Source organism: Mus caroli, unplaced genomic scaffold, assembly GCF_978045245.1.
Source record: "Mus caroli unplaced genomic scaffold, Mus_caroli_1 scaffold_1, whole genome shotgun sequence".
Taxonomy (NCBI): domain Eukaryota; kingdom Metazoa; phylum Chordata; class Mammalia; order Rodentia; family Muridae; genus Mus; species Mus caroli.
The window spans coordinates 152,802,257-152,824,368 of NW_028227256.1; the positions used below are offsets into that span (position 1 = coordinate 152,802,257).

Sequence of the window (22,112 nt, forward strand, 5' to 3'; positions counted from 1 at the left end):
CTTTGCCTAGTCAAACCTTAGTAGTACTAACCAGGAACTCAGCAGGAAGAGCTGGCTGCCTTCCCACCTTGAACAGGGACATGGGATTTACACATAGTGTCTCATTTAATGCTGGAGATTCTTTGTATACAAAAAGGACAAAGCTTCCTGGATTGATGTCATCATTTTAGAGTCATACCTTAAAAAAAAGAAAAGCAATTTAAGATTATTTTGAGGGAGCAGGGTCTCTCTCTCTCTCTAGCCCAGGTGGTCCAGAATTATGTAGCCAGGGCCTGTCTCAAACTCACAGCAATTCTCCTGCCTCAGTCTGAGGCTCACAGGTATATCCCACTATGCCGGCTTTTTTTTTTTTAAATTGCTTTTGAATTTGGTAAATTATGTTTTTCTAATTCCCCGTTGTGAGCAGTTTGTGTTAGACCCATATATATGTTAATACTAAGGGGAATGATGGTCAGGAATCCAAGACACACAGAGAGAAAGCACATAGGAACACATACCACTCACCAGTGATGAGTCAGCAAACTGTTGGAAAACAGCTTGTAATAATGAAAAAGGCCAGAGATTTGTAACCAATCACTTATTTTCTTTTAAAAACACATAAGCACATTAACTTTTTTTTTTTTTTTTTTGCTTTTTACACCATCTAGAATCTATAGAACAGTACCACATTGTGCATTTAACCTACTTATCCAGAAGGGAACTCCACATGTCATAAGAATTCTACCCATATAAGAAGGGAAAAGGAGACAGCTAATAGCATAGTCACAGATACAACGTGAGTCCAAGCAAGCATTGATTCTTTGATGTCACCTTTTCCGTTTACCAGAGTGGAGAGTAGGAAAGAAAGCAAGGGTGCACACGAGGCAAGGGTCACCCACAGAGGACTAATCACGATCATAGTTACTCTTGACAACTATAGTTCAGGGAGTCACCAGACAGCATCACCTAACCAACACAGTGTGTGTGTGTGTGTGTGTGTGTGTGTGTGTGTGTGTGTGTGTACAGCAGAGGGAGAGGGTTTGAAAAGAAAAATAACAAGTTTCACCCTATTTCCCTCCTAAATTCTCTTCATTGATACAAGCTTCCGTGCTAACCTAGAAACCCAACATAAGGAATCTTCACAATGGAAGAAAGCCTCCAGGGTTTTGTTTTTTGTTTTTGTTTTTGCAACTCAAATAGGAGTGGTTTACAATTTTATCTTAACAGTTTAAAACAAACACTAAGGTCACAAGCAGTCCTTCTCCCTGTCTACAGCATACCAGTGTTGCCAGGGACAACAGGAGAAGTGTAGGCAAGAACTTTAGAGAGTGTTGGAGAGACAGTGAGGCGGGACCCTGCCCTTTCTCACACATCCACATCTGTCCAGCAGTGCCGCCGGCTGCCCTCTGCCTTGTGGTGGTTCAGATGGACAGGAGTCAAGTGGGAATTAAGTTCAAAGGTACACAAGATGAGATTCAATCAATAGACACTGAATCCAAGGCAAACAGTAGGTCACTTGATTGTCCTCCGTAGGTGGATGGCACCGTATAAAAAAATTGAAGCTGGCATTGGTTTAATAAAATAAACCGAAGGTTTGCTATAAGGAAACATATTCAGTTGTAAATTGATATGGTTTTCCCCACTTCAGGGGAAACTCATCTTGTCCCCCTCACTTCCTCATCCAGATAAGAAAATATATTCTGAAGGTTGTTTCTAGGGGGCAGGCAACTCATCAGTTTTGAAAGTTCATGTAAGAAAGGCATCAGGGGCCACGCCCATCAGTGCCTCTTCTCTGTCAGGCAGACTCTGTACTCTCTAACTGCAGCTCTTGCAGGGCTCATGAAATGTTTTTGCTTTTTAAAAAATATTCATTGAGTAGAGTGTGGTTGACGCTGGCTAGAGGGCTGGCTCCTAACACTGAATACCACAAACTACAATATAATCAACTCTATCCCACACGACCATGTGTTCTGGCATTGTATATACTTGAAATAGGCAGGCTGGGAGCTTTAATATCAGGTATTGTGACTGATGCCTGAAATGCAAAAATTCATGTTTAAGTGAATGACCACCAAAAAAAAAATTAGAAAACAGATTACCATTTTCAAAATTCAACCTGAATTTCTATTTTCCCTTGGTCAGTAATGACACAGCTCATTAGAATAGAGAAAAGTATGGTTTCTGTAGCTCAGGATTCCACACGATCAATGTTTAGTCTAAGCAGTTACCTTAATTCTAGAAACTGAAACATACTGTTTACAGTAAAAAAGTTCCTATTGAGAGGGAGGCAAATTTTATTAAAGTAAAAAACAACAACCTAAAACATTTATGCAATAGTATAATCACTAGAGAATCCTATGGTTTTAATATAATGTCACAGATAGTGTTATTTCTAAACCCCTTTCCTTAGAATAAGAAATCTCTGCAGTTACTGCTTGGAAAATTGAATTTGGGAATAAAGCAAGTGACAGGAAGTCACAGCCCAAGTCACACGATTTACCAGTGCCCTGCTCTTGCTGCCACAGCCCCACCCAGTCCTCTCCATCAACTACACTCTGACTCCCTGTCAGTGTGCCTCCCTCAGCTATGCTCTTGCCTTGCCTTAGGTTCACCTGCTCAGACAACAGGGAAGCATGGTGGAAAGACACGGCCCACGAGAGCTCATCTAGCACATGGGGAGTCATGGCCCCCAGGAGGGAGGGCCTCCCTGGGTTCTTGCTGAGCCACTGGCACTCACTGTGTCCCCTGAATCTAAACAGTCTGTTTAAGGAGTAAAATAATAGGGGGCTGGAGACAGAAAGCCTGCACGTGGCCATTACACCCAACTATGGGGCTGACTTCATTGCTGATCCCGCCACTGCCTCGGTATGGGAGGGCATCATCAACACCCCACTGTCGAGGCAGCTGCGGTATAGGCTAATTTGCCAACAGCAAACGGCTACTATCTCTTCCAACTACACTGCTTTCTGCATGAGTATAAAATGAAAAGTGGACTTTAGTCTCTTTTTCATTTCTTTTGGGGGTATTTCAAGCGCTATTAAAAATGGGGTCCTTTTCAAATGAAACTAAAATTAAGAGTTCTAAGGCTACAGTCAGGTAAGTGTTACCTCTGGTTTATGTGACAGGACATTGGTGTGTCCCACCCAGAGTTTCAGGGTACAGGATTATCCAAGAGCAGGACACTGCTCACAGTGCCTGGGGCAGATGAAACGGAGGAAAGAAAAATGCACGGTGCCTTTTTCAAAGGAAAATAATGAATGCATATGTTGTTTCCTAAAGTCTTTTGATGGAGTAATCTCTTTAGAGCTGGGAAGGGATGCAGCCAGAGCATCTGAATACACGCTGGGGTGTCTGCCACGTAAGCCGCACAGCACGTAAGCTTACGTCTGAATGGTCAACAGGACAGATATCAGAAAAGGAGTATACTCCATCACTTACTGTTTATGAAAGAAATAATACTGATTAGGGCCTGGGATCCTGGCAGGAGGAGAAAGACCAAAGACTGGCTCTGTGTTAACTGACATAAAGACATCAGAGAGCTGGAACATCAGAAGTGAACTGTGAGGAGTGTGTGCCGCCATTCAGCTCACTACCAGAGAAAGAAGCTGACAATTCACAGGGCTCTGGATACACAGTACCACTGATTTTATTTGTACAAGAAATGACTGGTCACTGAACTTTTCTATATATTCCTAATCATTACTGCTGTTACCTCAGAAACCAGTGAAATCTATCCCCAGCTTTAAAGTACAAAACCCCAAAATAGTAAGGGAAAAAAAATCTAAATAGAAATAATGCAACCTTTAATATGCCAGGGTCTCTAAATTGTTACCACTGATTATTATAAAGTATACAATTTATTTATAGCTTTGTTTTTATTTTAAATAAACGTTTGCTCTTTAGTTTTGGGGCAAGGGACATGCTTGGCAAAACACAAAAAGCAACAGAACCTACAACATTGAGTGAGCTTTTCTGGGGTATGGGGTGGGGGGCGAGGTGTTGTTAAAAATCTCAATCCAGAAAGGAGGGAAAAAAATGGAACTTTGTCAGAATAAAAATGGAAGAAACTTTGTAAACGGAAGCTGATGAGTTAATCAGTAGGATTTTAGCAGTGCTGTAACTTTAGTGAGTAAGGGTTTGATATGCAGGAGGAGCTAAGAGGAGCTAATGATAAAGCACGAGTTAAGGGGCAGTAGCCAGGTTTTAAAACAATGTAAGTGTTCCTGCTGTTTCCCTAGTCACCGCTTTCTTAGTCTGAAGTTCATCTGACAAGGGCACACGCTCATGACTCTCCTATGTGGGACTTTTATCTAGATCTGAGGGGTGGGGCCATTTATTTACCTTTTCCTGGTATTTATATTAATTTTACTGAGTAATGGCTGTTTCTCTACCCTGACCCATGCTGGAGAGAAAATCAAGGGTCTCAAGAATGCTGGGCCATCACTACTACCAACGATCTAGATTCCCAGTGACAAGCTGATGAGTACCAGATATGAAACCAACCATTTTCAAGACAGTCAAACGCTGTATGTTTTTAGGCTTCTCTAGAGAATTTATGAAGAAAGGGGGTGAGATAGAGAATAAAGTAGGTATTTATATCCTGAATTTTCTAAGAAATATAATTTTAAAAGTACAACCAGGTTTAGAAGCCCCGAATTTAAAAGCAGGCCATGGTAGGGGTGTCATAAAATTCAACATCACCTTTTAATACAGCTGGGTTTAAAAATAGCCACCAAAATCTTTTGTGTCAATGAATATAAAGGATTTGTTCTAGATGCTCAGAAATACAGTCCCCACAAAAGACTTTTAATTTGATCAAATTCTGGCTGAAGAAGGTGAGGCCAGAAGGGGAAATGTCTAATAAAGTGTGAGGGATCTGAAACAGGCCTGTCTTTCCATTAGTAAAGATTACAATTCTCCTACATGCAGAAGCACATGGCAAACCGTCATTTTTGTGACTGGTATTTGGGTGACTGTATCCTGCACCTGCTCCTAGAGAAACAACGGTCAGAGCCTTTTCTCTGGATTTCCACCACTGGGATGCAAGGGGGATGCCTGCCTGGTCATGACAGTGATGCTTGGGACTCTAGAGCAGCAACTTAAAATTTAGCAATAAAACTTTGGTTTAAAGTTAAAACAAATGAGGGGGAAAAAATCAACTAGTTGTTTCCTGAAAGAGGTGTGTGGGGTTGACCCTCCGCAATGCCAGTGAGCCTCAGTTCCTCCTGCCTCCCTTCACAGGAGTAGCATTCATTTATGGTTAAGTTTCATAAATAATGAGAAACTGTACTGTAACGAATACAGCATATTCCCCACCCACCCGAAGCCCTCCCCAGATGAGAAAAGTCACATCAAATTAAAAGTAGCTTTGTGGAGGAGGTGCTGCTCCAAGCTGCACTTTCCCTGCAAGTGCTGCCAGTGCCTCTGCACTGGCTATGAAGGAAGGGAAAAACTCTCCATAGAAACTGACAGAAAATTTAAAAACCGGTGTCCGGTTTCAGACAGTCAAAACCGGCCGGCGAAGCTGAGCTCTCTGGGCTGTGCATCAGACGTTCTTTCCAATGCTTCTCTTCATCCTGGTGGGCTTCTGTATCCTTGTGATTGTAAACAATCCATAAGATAGTAGGTGTTTGTTCCTTAAAACATCTTCTGATTGGCAAAACGAAGTATTTGTTTTAAAAATAGAAAATGAAGATTAAACCAGAAGAAAAGAAAAGAAACACAGTGAGCTTGCTCGGAGTCCATAGGACCCGATCTGAAGAGCCCGGGAACGTGTTCTGTTTTCTCCTGTTCTCAGCTGGAAAAAGGTGCTGGAGGTTGCGTTGGTCGAGGAAAGGATTGTAGAGTAGAAAACCAAGGCTGTTACTCTAGACTTCAGCAAATTCAAGTGTTAGCTTCGTCATCTGTGTCTTCTATCAATACCTTAGTGTCTCGAGCCTTGGATCTAGCATGATCAGAGGAAATAAACATGTATGATCAGTCCCATGCAGTGCTGCTGGGTCCACTCTTCCCACCAGCAAGCATGCACACTACCCAGGAGCTATCTACTGCAAGTGGAGAGGTAGGAACAGCAGTGAGCTGAGTTAAACAGACGGAGCAGTGCCCGGAAATGAGGATCTGAGTTTGAGCACTGGTACCCAGTGACAGCCAGGTGCCTCAGTCAAACTGTTAGCACTGCTGATTTAGGAGGCTGTGCAGAGATTCTTGTACCGTATAAAAATGGGACTAGGTAACCCGACACTCATTAGCCTCAAGAGTGAAGGCAGTGTCTCTGACAGGAGATCTGTTACTCCCACTTGACAGATGGAGGGGGGGCTGACATTCAGGAGGCTAAAGCTGTGCTAAGGCTGCATGAATCTATGACGTCAGAGCTGAGACTCAGGTCTCACCTTAGATTCCCTGAACTCTTTGTACCTTAAGTCTGTTCTTCTAACTGCCTTCCTCTGGCTGCCATCTAGCACCAAGAGCCTCCCTCTTGATCAGAAACCATGTTTAGACTGCCCTCTACTGGTAGCTATGAGACCTTCACGGTGAGGAGCTCTGGTCTGTGAGCCTTTTCTCCAGGCCTTGCAGCTAGCCTCCTCAGCACCCTCCTCCCCACAGCGCTCCTGCACCCCAGGCTGCCATGCCTCCCTGGACAGAGTGGGCTGAGTCAGCGCTCTTCCGGCTCACTTCCTGCTGTGACCTCTGCTACTTTACTTCCCTCCATCCTAAGACTCACTCTCCTGTTTTCTGCTTTTTCCTTCTCTTTCTTTCCAGGAAATTCCCACTCTGTAGCTAAAGCTTTGGTAGGCCTGGGTTTCCGTACTCACTGGACTGTAGCCCCTTCTGCTCGTCTCCTCTATGCTCCTGTACCGCACTTTACAATCCGATCCAGGCCTTTACTGTCCCGATTTCCCTTTCCTACTGCACTATGCAGTGTCATAGTCTCCTTTCCTGTCACTCCTCTTTGGAAGAACATGTTTTGTTTTGTTCTTTTTCTTTCCCTACAAGATGAAGCTTGCAGTTTTTAGTCTTTGGCTATTTGTTTGTTTTTGAGATAGCATCTAGTGTAAACCAGGCTGGCCTGGGCTTGCTGTGTAGCTATGATCCTACTGCTTCCACTGTCAAAATGCTGGGCTTACAGGTGTGGGTCAGTTCAGATGAGCCCATCCAATTACATTTTCTCACTACTGTCTGAGCACACGTGTTTCCTTCCTACCCTCCATTCCCACAGGCACAGTCTTCACCTGTCCAAGCACTCCCTTACCTTCAGAAAAATGTCCAACTTCCGTTTTTCACCGTAACCTACTCTGCTGTCTCTATCTATTCTCTCGACACCGAGTGCAGTCACCGTATGCTTTACATTTACCGTTAGCTTTGGGATACAAAGTCAGTGGCAGGTAAGAATCCTAGCTGTGGATTTTATAAGATAGCTTCAGCTTTCGGAGGGCTTTCTGTGATGATGCTCGGTAAATTTCACAAATAATGAACTGATTCTTTAAAAGTTTTTTTTTGGTTTTTCGAGACAGGGTTTCTCTGTGTAGTCCTGGCTGTCCTGGACTCACTCTGTAGACCAGATTGAACTCTGGCCTTGAACTCAGAAATCCGCCTGCCTCTGCCTTCCAAGAGCTGGGATTAAAGGTGTGTGCCACCACTGCCCAACAAATTGATTCTTCTTAATCTCTCTTTGAACTATATACATCCCAATGTACAGAAGAGTGCTAACAGAAATTAAAGACTTTGGTCAAGGTTACACAAATGACAGGATTTCTAAACTAACGCGAAGGTTATCTGCACACAAATGTCATACTCAAGAATCAGGTAAGTCATTTCCCAGCACACTTTTCCTATGGTCCTTTACATCCCTGCTCAGTAGGTGATAGACACACTGGCACTTCTCATGTGCTCCTGAAGATATTCTACAAGTCTGACCTATGGGGTGGTTTGTTACTACTGTCTGAAGAGGAAGCATGGTTGAATACCAGCAACTTCATCTCTGGTCCAGTCTAGTAGCTTTTTAAGCTAATGTTACCCGCTGCTAGCCACACAGGAGTGCTCTACTCTACGTACTGGGAAGCCAGGCGGGGCCTACGCAGGGATATGCTCTGGTTGTACTTCCACGACCGGTTCTTCTGGCGGTTTCGCACCCCATCCTCCTGGTCCATCATCTGCTCGAGTAGTGTCTGGTCATCCGCGTTGAGGGGGGCCACAGAGATGTCCCGCACGGCTCGGAATTCACCACAGTTATTTAGATGTTCGTTCTCCAGACGGAAGAAGTTCCACACAAACCGCCTAAACAACATGGGGTAAAGACATTCACGTTAAGATCTGAATATATTACCACTTGTAAACCTCAGGAGGCTCAAGTTCCTGCTCACTAAGGAGAAAACAAAACAAAACAATTACAGGCAAGACTATTAAAATCAAAGAGACAGCTAGGGCCATGATGGTTCAGTCAGGAGAGCATCTGCCTAATAAATGTGAGGACCCGAGTCTAGATACCCACATGTAAGAAGCCAGGCGCAGTGGGTGCTTTTGTGATCCCAACAGTGGCAAGATGGGAACAGACATGCAGGTCCCTAGAGCTAGCCCAGTCTACCAGGTGAAGTTCCAGGCCAATGAGAGGCTGTCTCAAATAGAGGAGGAAGGTATCTGAGGAATGACAGTAGACTTTGCTCCCTGATGCACATCCGCACAATAAATAAAATGAAAGAGAAAGATGGGGTGAGGACTGGGAGGTGGGGGAGGAAACAAGAGTTGATTTTGGAATATAATTTTTCTTTATCCAGTAAGTTTATTAATTTGTTGAGTGCTTATTAAAACTGAGGAAGTGGCACTGAATGACGCAGGTGGGTCTCCGCCTCTATCCCGGCAGTGGGAAGTGAGTAAATAATCAGCTGTTAGGTGCCCTGCAGACCTAACAGCAAAGACAAGCAACCCAGAGTCCCCAGCTTAAGAATGCTTAGGGAAACTGATTTTGATAGGTGGCATCCAACAAAAGTGTGAGTGATACTGGAGGCAAGTCACAGGAGACTCCTAGAGATACAGGTCTTAGGTAGGGGGGACGAGGAGGAAAAAGGCTGACTGTTGGTGCACTGGAATGGAAGCTGTGGTTAAAACAGCAGAAGTAAGATGGAGAGGGAGAGGAGGTCCAGCCATGCACACAGGGCCCCATAAACCACCAGAAAGAGCCCACAGCTCACACTGAGCGTCTGAGACCAACAAGATTTGTTCTACATGGATTACTCTACCGTGGAAAAGCAACTGGAACAGGGAAAAAAGCCCAGAGGGAGGCCGGTTAGAAAACTTGGTGGAGCAGGAGTCCAGGAAGGCAATGGTGACCCGAAGCTGAGACTAGAGATCCACAGGAAGATGAAGCTGACAGAACCTGTCAAGTGGTCTGAGTGAAGGTGACATCATTACAAGGACCAAAGAAGCAGATCCTTCCTGTCAGGCTACAGCTACCTACTCACTAGATAGCCCTGTGGAGGGCTCAGCAGGCAGATGGCACAGTGTGCTGGAGATCAAGGCAGTTAGGGCTTTAGGAATATGATTAAAAGAGACAAGAGTGCCGAGCACCATCCCAACACATGCAGGCAGGAAGGGGAAGGAGAATCAGTAACAGAGTTGAGAAGCTGGAGAGAACAGAGAACATATTCTGAGAAGTTGAGTGAAGACAGTGCTTTGCTGAGAGATAAAAGATAAACACAGAGAACCAAAGGCAAGAGTTATCAGAACACCATGATCCAGGGGCTTCAGCTCCAGAAGACTGACTAGATTCACATAATGGCGCCACCACTTATTAGCTATAAAGATGATGGATAAGTTTCTCTGCCTATGCTTCTGTGTTACCGGGAAATTGGATAACACTGGAATCTCACCCTGGCGGTGAAGAATGAAGAGCAGTGACAGAGGTATACCTGTACCACAGAGTATTTGGTCTGTAATTCTATTCTAGATAGTTTAAAGAATGGGTTAGTTTGACAGTTGGTGAGATGGCTCAGCAGGTAGAGGTGCTTGAGTAGAGGGAGACAAGGTTGGTCCTAGATCCCAGAAGGTAGCAGGAGAGAACTAACTACTGAGGCTTCTACTCTGATCTCCACACGGCAATGCACATAGCGTGTTTGTGCTCCACTCACACATGCACACACATAGACACATGAAATAGTCTTTAAAAACGGCCCACTTTCAGAGCTGGGAACACAGGCATGAGTTGAGAGGAAGAATGGGGAGAAATGAGAGCAGAGACAGCCAAGGGTGCAGAGTGGATTTGGTTATTAGACCTACATACATACTTGGGGAAATGAAGACGGGAGACCTGATAGACAGTCTAGAAAAATGAATGACATCAACAAACGAGCACACACTTTCCACTTTCTGTGTTTAAGGTTAGCTTTGCTTCCAATCCTATCTCATTTTCAGGCCATGTTTGTCCTGAAACACGGGAATACTAGACACCTCTCTAAAACTATCCTTAGATGCTCGCATTTGTGCATGCCAGCTTCATGGTGAAGGCTTCACGGGAGAGAGGCCTTCGCTTTCCCCAGCACACCCACAACATAACTCGAATGATTTTGTTAGCCTCACAGTTACTGTTGAGGAGTTACCTGTCAGTCCAACAGATACTTATTTCTCTCAGGCTACGTAAAAACTTAAATATAGGTCAGTGAGATGGCTCCGCAGGTGTGTGCTCCCAAGTGGGAGGATCTGAGTGCAGTCACTGGGACTCACATGAAGGAGAGAACCAATTTCCACAAGCTGTCCTCTGACTTCTACATGTGCACGATGATACACATGCATCCACACACATATGCATAAGATAGTTATAAATATGCAATTAAAAGGAAGTATATCACATACACCTTAAAGATTGCATGTAGTATATAGCTTGATTAGTATATAAAAACACATGGTTTCATCCTAAAACATGAAAATACATTACTACACTGCATGCTACCTCTAGGGCTCTCTACCAACTTCTAGAGGGCGTATTTGTAGTTCTGTGATCTACCTGTAACTGAGTCTGTATACCAGATGTGGTAGGAGTCAGGGTCTTTTTCTTCCATACAGAGAGTCAGCTGCCTCATGTTTAATGTTCTCTCTTCACTGTTAAGCAGCTCCTTCTGTCTCTGGATGCCCCATTCTGTTCCAGTGCACTGCTTGTCTAACCTCTATGGACATGGTGCAGTGCCTTGTTCTTTCTATAAGACCAGTCTGCAGCTCAGAATATTACTCTAAACTATGTACTTTTCAGGACAGTCTTGCTATCCTTTGTGTTTCTCTATAGATTACAGAACTGCCAAGCATAGTTGCCATATACCTGTAATTCCAGCACTTGGGAGGAAACAGCAGGATCAGGGTCAACCTTGGATGCATAGGGAATTGGAATCTAGGCTGGGTAACTCAGTAGGACTCCATCTGAAACACACACACACACACACACACACACACACACACAGTCACACTCTACCATACCACTGACTTGTCAATGGTCACACATCTACCAATCTCTCACTAGAGTTGTTTCTGGGTGTTTTAGTGAGCCTGTGTTATTAAATGATATGGATTAAGCTGTTACATCCATGCCCTGCCCACACTTGTTCACAGTGGGAACATAACTGGTGTCAGTGGACAGGTTCATCTCTAACCACAATGGACAGCTGATGGTGTTTATTATCTTGTATATTTTTCGGTTTTGTTTTTTTTTTTTTTTTACCCCCCAGGAACAAGTATTGATTTTTAAATTGTTGAAACTTTTGTTTATTTGGTTTTAAATTTTCACTATGTTGCATAGCCTGATCTCCAGCAATCTTCCTCTGCCACATCCCTTAAAATAACTGTGACTATTTTAGGGTGTATGTCCCTTTGTCCCACCAGGCATTGTTACCAATGGTCTTTCCCATACGTAACAGGATCCCCCCTTTATTCTATTACTGTGTTAAATTACACAATTTGATTTTTTAACACTGTGGTGGTTTGAATGAGCATGGCTCCCACAGGCTCATATACTTGAATGCTTGGTCCCTAGTTGGTGGAAATGTTTAGGAAGGATTTGGGGGAATGGCCTTGCTAGAGAAGGTGTCACTGGGGATGGGCTTTAGTTTATCTTCCTGCTGCCTGTGGATCAAGATGTAGCTCTTGGATACTGTTCCTGCACTGTGGCTGCCTGCTGCCATGCTTCCTGCCACGATCATATACTGACCCTCTGAAACTGTAAGCAAGACCCCAGTTAGGTGCTTCCTTTTACAAGTTGCACTGGCCATGGTGTCTCTTCATAGTAAGAGAACAGTAATTAAGACAAACATTAAACCTTAATTCATAGAATGAGGCTAAATTTTCAAGTATTAACCTTTTTAGATACCATCAGATTCATTGGCCAATGTGCTCAGGATTTCTGCAGCTATGCTACAGCACAGAGTCTGTCTGGGAGCCTCCTGGGAGGTCCAGATGATGTCAGGTCATGCTGGCCACATAAACTTTAAGGCATTCTTGTCTTTATCCCTCTCCTCTGAAGTGCTTTTAAAAAATACAGTAAAATTTTGACTTCAACTATTTGGAAGAATTCTCTATGTCTGGAGTTTTCTTCATGGAAAGTCTTGATAAGGATTTAAATTTTGATGTCTTCAAAAGATAGATTTCTCAGATTTTCCATTTTCTTTTTTTTATTTATTTTTATTTTTTAAGATTTATTTATTTATTATATGTAAGTATGCTGTAGCTGTCTTCAGACAGTCCAGAAGAGGGTGTCTGATCTTGTTACGGATGGTTGTGAGCCACCACGTGGTTGCTGGGATTTGAACTCAGGACCTTTGGAAGAGCAGTCGGTGCTCTTACCTTCTGAGCCATCTCACCAGCCCTGATTTTCCCTTTTCTTACTGATCACAGTAAAACTATGTTTTTGTTTTTGTTTTTGTTTTTGTTTTTTTTGAGGATTATTTGATCATTTCATCTAATGGTACTTTACAGTCTCTTGAAGAAAACCTCCAGAAGCTGGCCCTGATAACAAAGGCACAGGTTAGCCAACTCCTAGGTTGTGAGAGCCCCTTGCCAGCTGCAGAACTTGGGAGCTTGTCCCCCATGCCTTGACTGGGTAGCACAGTGGAGCTGGCTCTGGATGTGGGTGTGGGTGTGTGTGAGCTGGCCCTGAGGGCAGGACAGCAGGAAAGCTTACTCTACCTCCTGCTGTGGAAGCACTGGGTGGCCTAGCTGGAGCAGTGCTGGAGAGCTTGCCCTGGTGGTGTGGCTAAGGGACCAGCTCAGCTACCATTCAGGCCCAGGTCCGGGGCTTTGAGATTGCCCACCACAAATCTCTATCATCCATGGACTGTTGAGATGCATGGAAACAAGGTCAGTCTTACTGATCCAAAACTGCAGGATCTCCACGACACAGGGCAACAGCAGGATCACCGGGAGGAGTCCTGGTGAAGATCCAATATTGATAGTGACACATAGTGACACAGAAGCCAGAGGCCTCAAACCAAACCAATGACTTATTCTAATGGACATCTGCAAGTGAAGATGCATGGACAGAAGGGTAGACTGGGACACTCTGTGACATACAATAGCTCCCACAATAAATGTTTTCTATGCTTTATTTAATTTTTTGCAACCCTAAGGTTGCAAGGGCAGATACGTGGGGGCAGGGATATGAGTGGGATTGGGGTACATAATAGGGAAATCACAAAGAATCACTAAAAAGTTTAAAAAAACAAAAATCTATCTCCAGATCTTCTGTCCTGTGCTAGGGGTGAATCAGGGCTTAGTGCATGCAGGCCCCACCCCCAGCCTTTAGTCTGTCTGACAGGTCCACCATCTTCTCCCTTCCCCTGATTAGTCTTAAGCGAGCCCCTTACCAGCTGCTGCACTTTTAAAGAATCTGTTTTTGTTAAAATTCCCCACTGCACATTTACTTTGTACTCTGGTAATATCTAATCTATTTCTCTCCTTCTTTTGGGTTTGGTTTGCTGTTTTATTTTTTATTTTTCTAATATCTTAACCTTTCTAATTTCCTGATCCATACATTTCAGGTTATGGTGCCAGTGGCTTTTAGCTGTATTTTCCATTTTCTCTTTGTTATTCAATTTGGTCTATTAAAAGTATTTTAACAGTTTTCTTATAATTTTAACTTTGACTGCAGGCATTATATATCATAATGGTTTGAATATGAAATGTCTCCAAAGACTCATGTGTTGATTCTTCCCAGTATTACTGTGAAGGCTATGGGACATGTGAGAGGTGGTGCCTGGCCAGAGAAGGTCTCTTGGGAACTTTGAAATTTACACTTGGCCCTCATTTTGGCCTCCATCTTGTGGGTCCTGGTCCACTGTGCTGGAGGAGCTCCATGCCATCACTGCCGTGGACTCAAACTCCCGGAGACCTTCCTTCCTATCCTGTGCCTCTTGATTCTCTTTCACAGTAGAAAAAGCAGCAGATGTTTTGGTTCATTTCTAAATGCCTGCTATTTTTTAAATCTATCTTTTTATGATGATGATGATGATGGAGGAGGAGGAGGCGACAGAATCTCATTATGTATCTCTGACTAGTCTAGAACTCTTTATGCAGATCAAGCTAGCCTTGAACTCACAGCAATACACTTGCTTCTGCTTTCCTAAGTGCTTGGATTATGCCCCCCATTTTTTAAAAATTATATTTAACTGTCTTGTGTGTATATGTGTGCACCTGCATGCCACAGCTCATATGTATTGGTCAAGGACAATTTCCTTGTGTCATCTGGGGAATCAGACTTGGTATAAGTGTCTTACCTGCTGAGTCAGCATGCTGGCCTAACACTGGGCATCTTTTAAAGAAATCCTTGGTAGACTGTTCAATAGTTTGCTTACCGGAAAACCTCAAGGGGTGCAAAGACAGTAGCAATGATGTCCCCAACATGAGGCTTAAACGTTGTAGCAGTAATAGAGATTTGGATAGTCCAAGCGAAGCGCAATATCACATCTTCTATGATGGCACAGTAGTAATAGGCCTAGGAACACAAGCAAACAGAGTATGTTTCTCATCATCTACTCACTAAGTACTCAGCAATGGATCAGCTGCTGAGACTTCAGTCCCACCAAAGATTCATGGAGAAACATTGCATAGGTTTTAGCTTTCCTAAATAGTGCACTGTTCAAGATGAAACAGTTATGAGCTTTAACCAACATTGTTTGTGCCCATGCTGTACTAAGGCTTAGACTCTAAGCTAAGTGAGCACTCTGGTCAGCTGAGACTGCACTCAAGGAGAAGCACAGGAAGACAATGTCCACGTCACTAGCACCACAGGGAACAGCACATCTATTAACTGTACCAATTATACTTACTCTTTCACATTTCTTTATCCCACATGTAATACAAGTTTTGTCTTGTATTTTGATGTTGAAAAATAAAATGAGGCTTGGATTTCAGAAATATGACTGAACATAGTATTCAGCTAATACAGTTTACCCAAGAGTCTGAAATACACAACTGCCAATAGATCCCAGAATATATGATTTACTTATTACTAAGCAAAATTAGCACTTTAAAATGAATTTCAAGGCTGTGGCATTTTGGTAACTAGAACTCCTATGTGCTAAGCTGTAGTATTTATTTCATTTACTTTTTAAAAGTATTCTTTTATGTGTGTGAGTGTTTGCTGGCATGTGTAGTATGTGTGTGCCTGGTGCCTTTGGAGGCCAGGAGAAGATAATGAGTCCCTGGCATTGGAGTTACAGATGGCTGTGAGCTGCCATGAGGTGCTGGGAACTGAACACAGGTCCTCTTAGGTACAGAGCCATTTCTCCAACCCTAAATCACCACTAGAGGGTTAACAAGACCCTGCAACCAGTCCCCTTCTACTGCCCTCTTTGTCCACTCCCTAGAGACAAACATTTGTAACTACCCATCCCATTTGCCCTCTATAATTGTAACTGTCTTGCTGTTTTGATTAGTAGTTTTATCAATGGACATTATCAATGGACTGCTGACTTGTTTTTAAATTACAAATTTAAGCAGCATACAATCAGCCATAGGCTTCAATCGGCATCTTTAGTCTTCATTCTCAATTCTTCAGATTCATTCTTGTCCCCTTGCCTTCCCCCACAATAGCTCCTCCTCTACTTTCATGTCCCATGTAGTCATTATTCCCACCCCTCCTCCCTTAAGATCTCTTTTTAACCCTTTCATGGTTCCCTTCCTAGTTTCATTACACACACACCTTCAACCTAGATTCCCCACTGAGAGAAGGCAGGCAGAAACTGTATGAGGACTGTAACAGGATTTCATAAGGAAGATTCATTGGACTTCACAAATGGCTTCTTCACTTTTTTCTTATACATTTGCAATTATAATTCAAGAAAGTACACTTTATTTTCTAGAGTATTAAACTATGTGATAATGAAGAAACTGGCTGAAAGATTCTACTGACTAATCTCACTACATGGAAGCCAATAACTGAGAAGTCTATGGCAGAAAACAGACTACCACTTCTAAAGAGACACTGAACTTGAGCAGTCAGCACAGGAAACAAATGTATTGCAGTGTTTACCGAACACCAGTCATGAAACGCACACGTGGAGAACACAGAGCAGCTTGCCCTGACCCTCTTCTCTTTCTTTAAAATGGTACTAGGGTACTAGAACTCTGAGTCTGCGCCTGCTTGTGCCTGCATTCTGTTGCCTGGCCCCGCCCCCTTGTTTCCCTTTAGTTGAGAATTATAAAACTATGTTCAATGCCTTGGTGATATTTTCTTTTCTTTTCTCTCTCTCTCTCCCCCCGATATTTTCTAAACTTTCACTTCAAGATCCTCGCTTTCATGCAAGAGCTCACCTGAAGTCACCTCACGCATGCGCATTCTGCATACTCGCTTTGCTTCAATCCTTACATTCTGCCTTCTCTACTTAATAGTGCACAATCACATACTTTTCAAAACACAAATTTGATATAATGGTGACATTTAGGTATAGGTTAAAACATTATTAACTCAGGTCTAGAGAGATGGCTCAGTTGTTTAGAACACTGACTGCTCTTCCAGAGGTCCTGAGTTCAATTCCCAGCAAACAAATGGTGGCTCACAACCATCTATAATGGGATCTGATGCCCTCTTCTGGTGTGTCTGTAAACATCCACAGTGTACTCATGTACATAAAACAAATAAATAAATGTTTAAAAAATTATTAACTTGATATCAACGTTATCCACAGCAGAACTTTAGGCCAAAGAACATATCAAGAGCTAATGTAGTCTAACACCCTTACCTTTGAGAATCTCCTGCAGTCTAGCTGACTAAATGGCTTAGTTGGTGGTAAGCTGAGATTGGATACAGACAGCTAGATTCCCAGTCCATTGCTTAACATTTTCAAGATCTAATAGCATTTACCTTTACTAAATCATCTGTGTAAGGATACTTTTGTTTTTTAATTTAAAATTCAGCTTCTCATACCCCTGTATTCTAATATGCCAGTAAATTTCTAAAATAATATATAATATAGAAAATATATTATATACAGTACACACACACACACACACACACTCCCACACTGATTGGGTTGGCACCCGCTTCTAACAAATGTCCCACTGTATCTACCATATAGCAAACAAGATAAATTTTTTTGTGGACTAGATTGGTATTTTGGATAATTATTTTGTAATCATGTTAGTTAATATAATTAGATCTTGGGTCAGTACTGCTGTATGACCTAACTACAGATATATCTAAGATTTTAATTTTTTTCCTTAAGTGTGAACATTCCATACATACTTTTTGAGGGTATACAATTTCTTCCCGGAGGAAAGTGTTTTCTCCTGCATTCTTATCAAAGAGACCCCAGTCCATCTTGAGATCCCAGATGAGGGTATAGCAGGAACTGATGATACAAAAGAAGACCCACAGGTAAAAGAACACCACGGTGTCAGAGTGATTTTGTTCTGGAGAAAGAGGAGGGAAGAACAAAAAGGAAAGAAAAGATTACTGGACTGAACACAAGTTCCTAAGTAAGACCAATTAAAGATGGAGTCTTCATAGTGCCCATAAAGAAATCAAACTTAAAATACACATCCTTAGATCATTGTCTAACAAAGGTTAATAACAAATATAATTTCCCTGAGGTACAAAAACAATCACTGAACTAATAATATACAAAATTATACAAATGTTTACTACGAGTTTGTAACATTCCAACATACTCTTTGGATGTTCTAAACATGTCATTTAAACTCCTACCATTAGGTGGCAGCTTAGGGTAAAAGATAGGGTGAAACAGACAGAACCATCACAAAGAACCCGCACCACTCTCTCTCCAGGAACTCCGGGGCTGCTTTTTACTTCAGAGCATCCCATGATCTCGGCAATGCTTATTGTTCAGGAGCAGACAACTCCAGAGAATGTGTCAGGAACACACAGAGGCTGTGAAGAGGCACTTGCCCTTGATCTTTGTGGAAACCAGCTTCCCTCAGGCTACAGAGCTTAATGGCTTGCTTATCTATCTATCTATTTATTTATTTATTTCTCCCCAGAGACATCACTCATACAAAGGCTAATTTGTCTTTATGCTGGAAAGTTTGGTTTTATTCTGAGAACACAACAGAGCACATTAAATCAGAATAAAAATAAGTTGTAAACATAGTTATACAATTTAATCTTTTTGGTTTTAAGTGCCCTGTTTGCTCTCTGAAGTCCTCCTTTGGTAACTCCCTGCGTTCCCATGATGTTCTCTGGTTTCAAGATATGGCTAGGTAACCAATCATCTGGCTCTGAATTATCAGGGAAAATAATGGTGCACATGATCTAACTTCAAAAAATTTAAATTTTGGTCAGGTTCTCAGATTGTCTCATGCATTCTCCATAACTTGTCCTATTAAAATAAACAAGTATTTATTAATCATTTTAAAGTTATTAATGAGTTGAGTGTGGAATGATCCGAAGGTAACTGATAATTTACTGAGTGACAGACGTGCTACAGGAGTAGAGCGGAGTTCAAATAAAGAACAAGGAGCTGAAAAACATCAAGGAGAATGGGGGTTTCCCACAGAGGGAAATGAACATCCGTAGCATTTGTGATATTTCTAGAAAAAGAAATAAACAGTAGTGCAAAAGCTAGGCGGATGAAGTGAGGTCATTCAAGGCTGAAGACATTTTTGAAAAGGCTTTTGGTATTTAAGTGTGTTCTGTTTAAAAAGTTGTTTACATCTGGGATTTGTAAGATATAAGGAGCACAGAAGACAGTTTGTAACAACTTGAAATGACACTGGAAAAGACATGGACTTGCCTTCAGAATGCCTTCTTGGGCCTTAGGATCAGTTCTGTATTTTCGTAAATTAAAGGCTCAGATATTTATTGACACCAGAATTGCATAGTCAGAAAAGAACTGATACTTGCAGGTCTAGAACAACTGGAGTCAATATGTCTCAACTCATAAGATACATAACTGTTTGCTGAAACAATCATTATTAAATGGTAAGTCATATAAACTTATAATTAGGAATATGTTAAAATAATGGACACTCAGAATTTATCACTTCTTTATGTTAAACTCTGTTCTTCTCCACCCTTCGGAGGTTGTATACATTCTATCTGCATGACAGAAACACCGTACAATGCTAGTCTACTGTACATCTTTTTTCAACTCCACATTCAACAGTCAGTAGCATAAAATTGGACCTGACAGCAATATTTAAATCAAGAAACACTAAAACCGCCTTTAATCCCAGCACTTGGGAGGCAGAGGCAGGGGGATTTCTGAGTTTGAGCCCAGCCTGGTCTACAAACTGAGTTCCAGGACAGCCAGGGCTACACAGAGAAACCCTGTCTTAAAAAACAAACAAACAAACAAACAAACAAACAACAAAAAACAACAAAAAAGAAACACTAAAACCCAGTGTCTCCAATCTATATTCCCACTCAAGAGATGGTGTAGCTTCTTTTAGACAGTCAGTAGGAGAGAAAGGCAAGTAACTCTAATAGGATCTATCAAAAAAAGAAGAAAACAGAAGAGGAAGAGGAAGAAGAAAGAAGGAGCCAGAGAGGGGAGGGAGGGGAGGGGAGGGGAGGGGAGGGGAGGGGAGGGGAGGGGAGGGGAGGGGAGGGGAGGAACAGAACAGAACAGAACAGAACAGAACAGAACAGAACAGAACAGAACAGAACAGAACCAGAAAGGCTCTGTCTGGATAGGAAACAATACCCAGGTTTAAATTATAGTCACTGTGGTGGTTTGAATAGGTTTGGTCCAACAGACTGTTTAAAAGCTTGGCCCATAGAGAGTGGCACCATTAAGAGGTGTGGTCTTGTTGGAGTAGGTATGGCCTTGTTGGAAGAAGTGTCACTGTGGAGAAAGGTTTTTAGGTCTCCTATGTTCAAACTATGCCCGGTGTAATACACAGCCTCCTTTTGTTCCCTGTGGATCGAGATGTAGAACTCTCAGCTCCTTCTCCAGTACCATGTCTGCCTGTACTCTGCCATGTTTCCCACCATGACGACAATGGATTAAACTTCTGAAACTGTAAGTCATCCAAATGTTTTCCTTTATAAGAACGGCTGTGATAATGTTTTATTCACAGCAATAAAGCACTGAGACAGTCATAAAAGTTTTCCTCAGAAGCATATTGGTCTGAATATTTATATTAGAACACTGAATATGAATTCTAAGAGTCTAACACATTATTAATTATCTAGGTATATTTGAATTTGTTCAGAGGTCAGCTAAGTAGTATGAATTATCAGTTTCATGGATGCATTAAAACATGTTCACAATTTATCTACTAAGGTTTGCAAAAATGAAATGTAGTCTTCATTATTTAAAATATAAGATGAACATAGAGGTTAAAAGACAAGATATTTGATGATAAATTATGTTAGCCACTTTTAAAATGAAATGTTTATGAAAAGCCATGTAATCTACAAATATTTCAACTTTTCAATAATAATCGATTTATTAGTTTGTTAGAGAGAATTTGCACAGAGTAACAGTGAGTATAGGTAGTATCAAGTCTTATTACTGAAAACTGATATTCCTTATTAGTTACTGAAGAAATAATATGTAAATGTAAATTATTGTCAGAGGAAAAGAAATTAGTACTGAAACAAAACAAAGTGTGCTAATCTTCCTGTATTTCAAAATTTTGTCTTGTCTTTATAGACATTTGTCTTTATACCATTTGTTAAAATGGTATGTATGAACAGCTCCCTCTTTCTAAGCCCATTTATTCTATGAAACTTATAGGAGACACACATGTAAATGTACTTTTAAAGTACACAAGTATCTTCCCAGACTATTCCAGAGTAAGTGACATTTTACCTCAGGCTTCAATGATGCACCTGTGCTACACTTGGGTCCCATTTTTTATCTTTCCCATTTCCCAGGTAAAGAATGTTCCTCCTTTGATCCTCCTCCTTCATTGGTATTCAGGGGACATACTGGAAGGATGCTACTATCACTTTAGGCAAGCAATTACACCTTGGCTTACCCTGCTAGATCACTTTAGCAATGGTGAGAATCACAGAAAATCAAGTCATTGCTATTCTACCAGAGAAGTCTATCTCTTACACATCTGCCACATTACAGGCAGAATATATGGAATAAATTTATAGAAACGACATCTATTGAATTTAAAATAAAAATAAATTTCATAAGAGTTGCAAAGCCATAGCCATGAGAGGAATGAAAAGTGAAATAAGAAGTCAGGAGTGAAAGGCAGGAAGCCAGAGCATCACACAACACTCCATCTCTTCCCGAAGGGACTGTAAAGTGACACCATGTGAGGTGTCTTTTCACTCAAAGACAGTCCTACTCTGATAGTGACTACTTTTTAACCTAAAATTAAATAAAAAGTAAAATGGAGCAGATACTATTTTCAAAGTTCAAACTGTGGAGAAAACTGAATAATGCCTGAGATTAGTACCTAAAAAATTCTTCCTATAGACCCCAGATCAAACCACTGTTTTCTGAGATTATTACTGTTCTCTGAGAAATGAATATACAGATAATCTGCAGCATATAATAACGTAAAAGCCATATGACCTCAGAAGAAAGGACAGTTTGCATTTTGATTAGTTCTATGCTTCATGACACTCTCACAGTGTCAGGGGCAGCAGTGGGCACAGCTCCAGCAGTCATGAGTTCAGGACTCCAAGCAGCTGCTCCCCCACAGTGCACAAGCTAGGATGTGTGGTTGGTTAAGTGGAT

The 22,112-nt window shown here is 41.8% G+C and overlaps 1 protein-coding gene across 1 annotated transcript in view; it reads right to left on the reverse strand.

Annotated features, from left to right (window-relative positions):
- Positions 1–5,295: 5,295 nt before the first annotated feature.
- Xpr1 (xenotropic and polytropic retrovirus receptor 1) overlaps positions 5,296–22,112 on the reverse strand; it is a 153,112-nt gene continuing 136,295 nt past the window's right edge. The window contains exons 12-15 of the mRNA XM_021176967.3: positions 17,693–17,859; positions 14,802–14,941; positions 8,032–8,253; positions 5,296–5,923 (exon numbers count right to left, since the gene is read on the reverse strand). Coding sequence (XP_021032626.1) covers positions 5,863–5,923; positions 8,032–8,253; positions 14,802–14,941; positions 17,693–17,859 — 590 coding nt within the window. The 3' untranslated portion in view covers positions 5,296–5,862. The remainder of the gene's footprint in view (positions 5,924–8,031; positions 8,254–14,801; positions 14,942–17,692; positions 17,860–22,112) is intronic.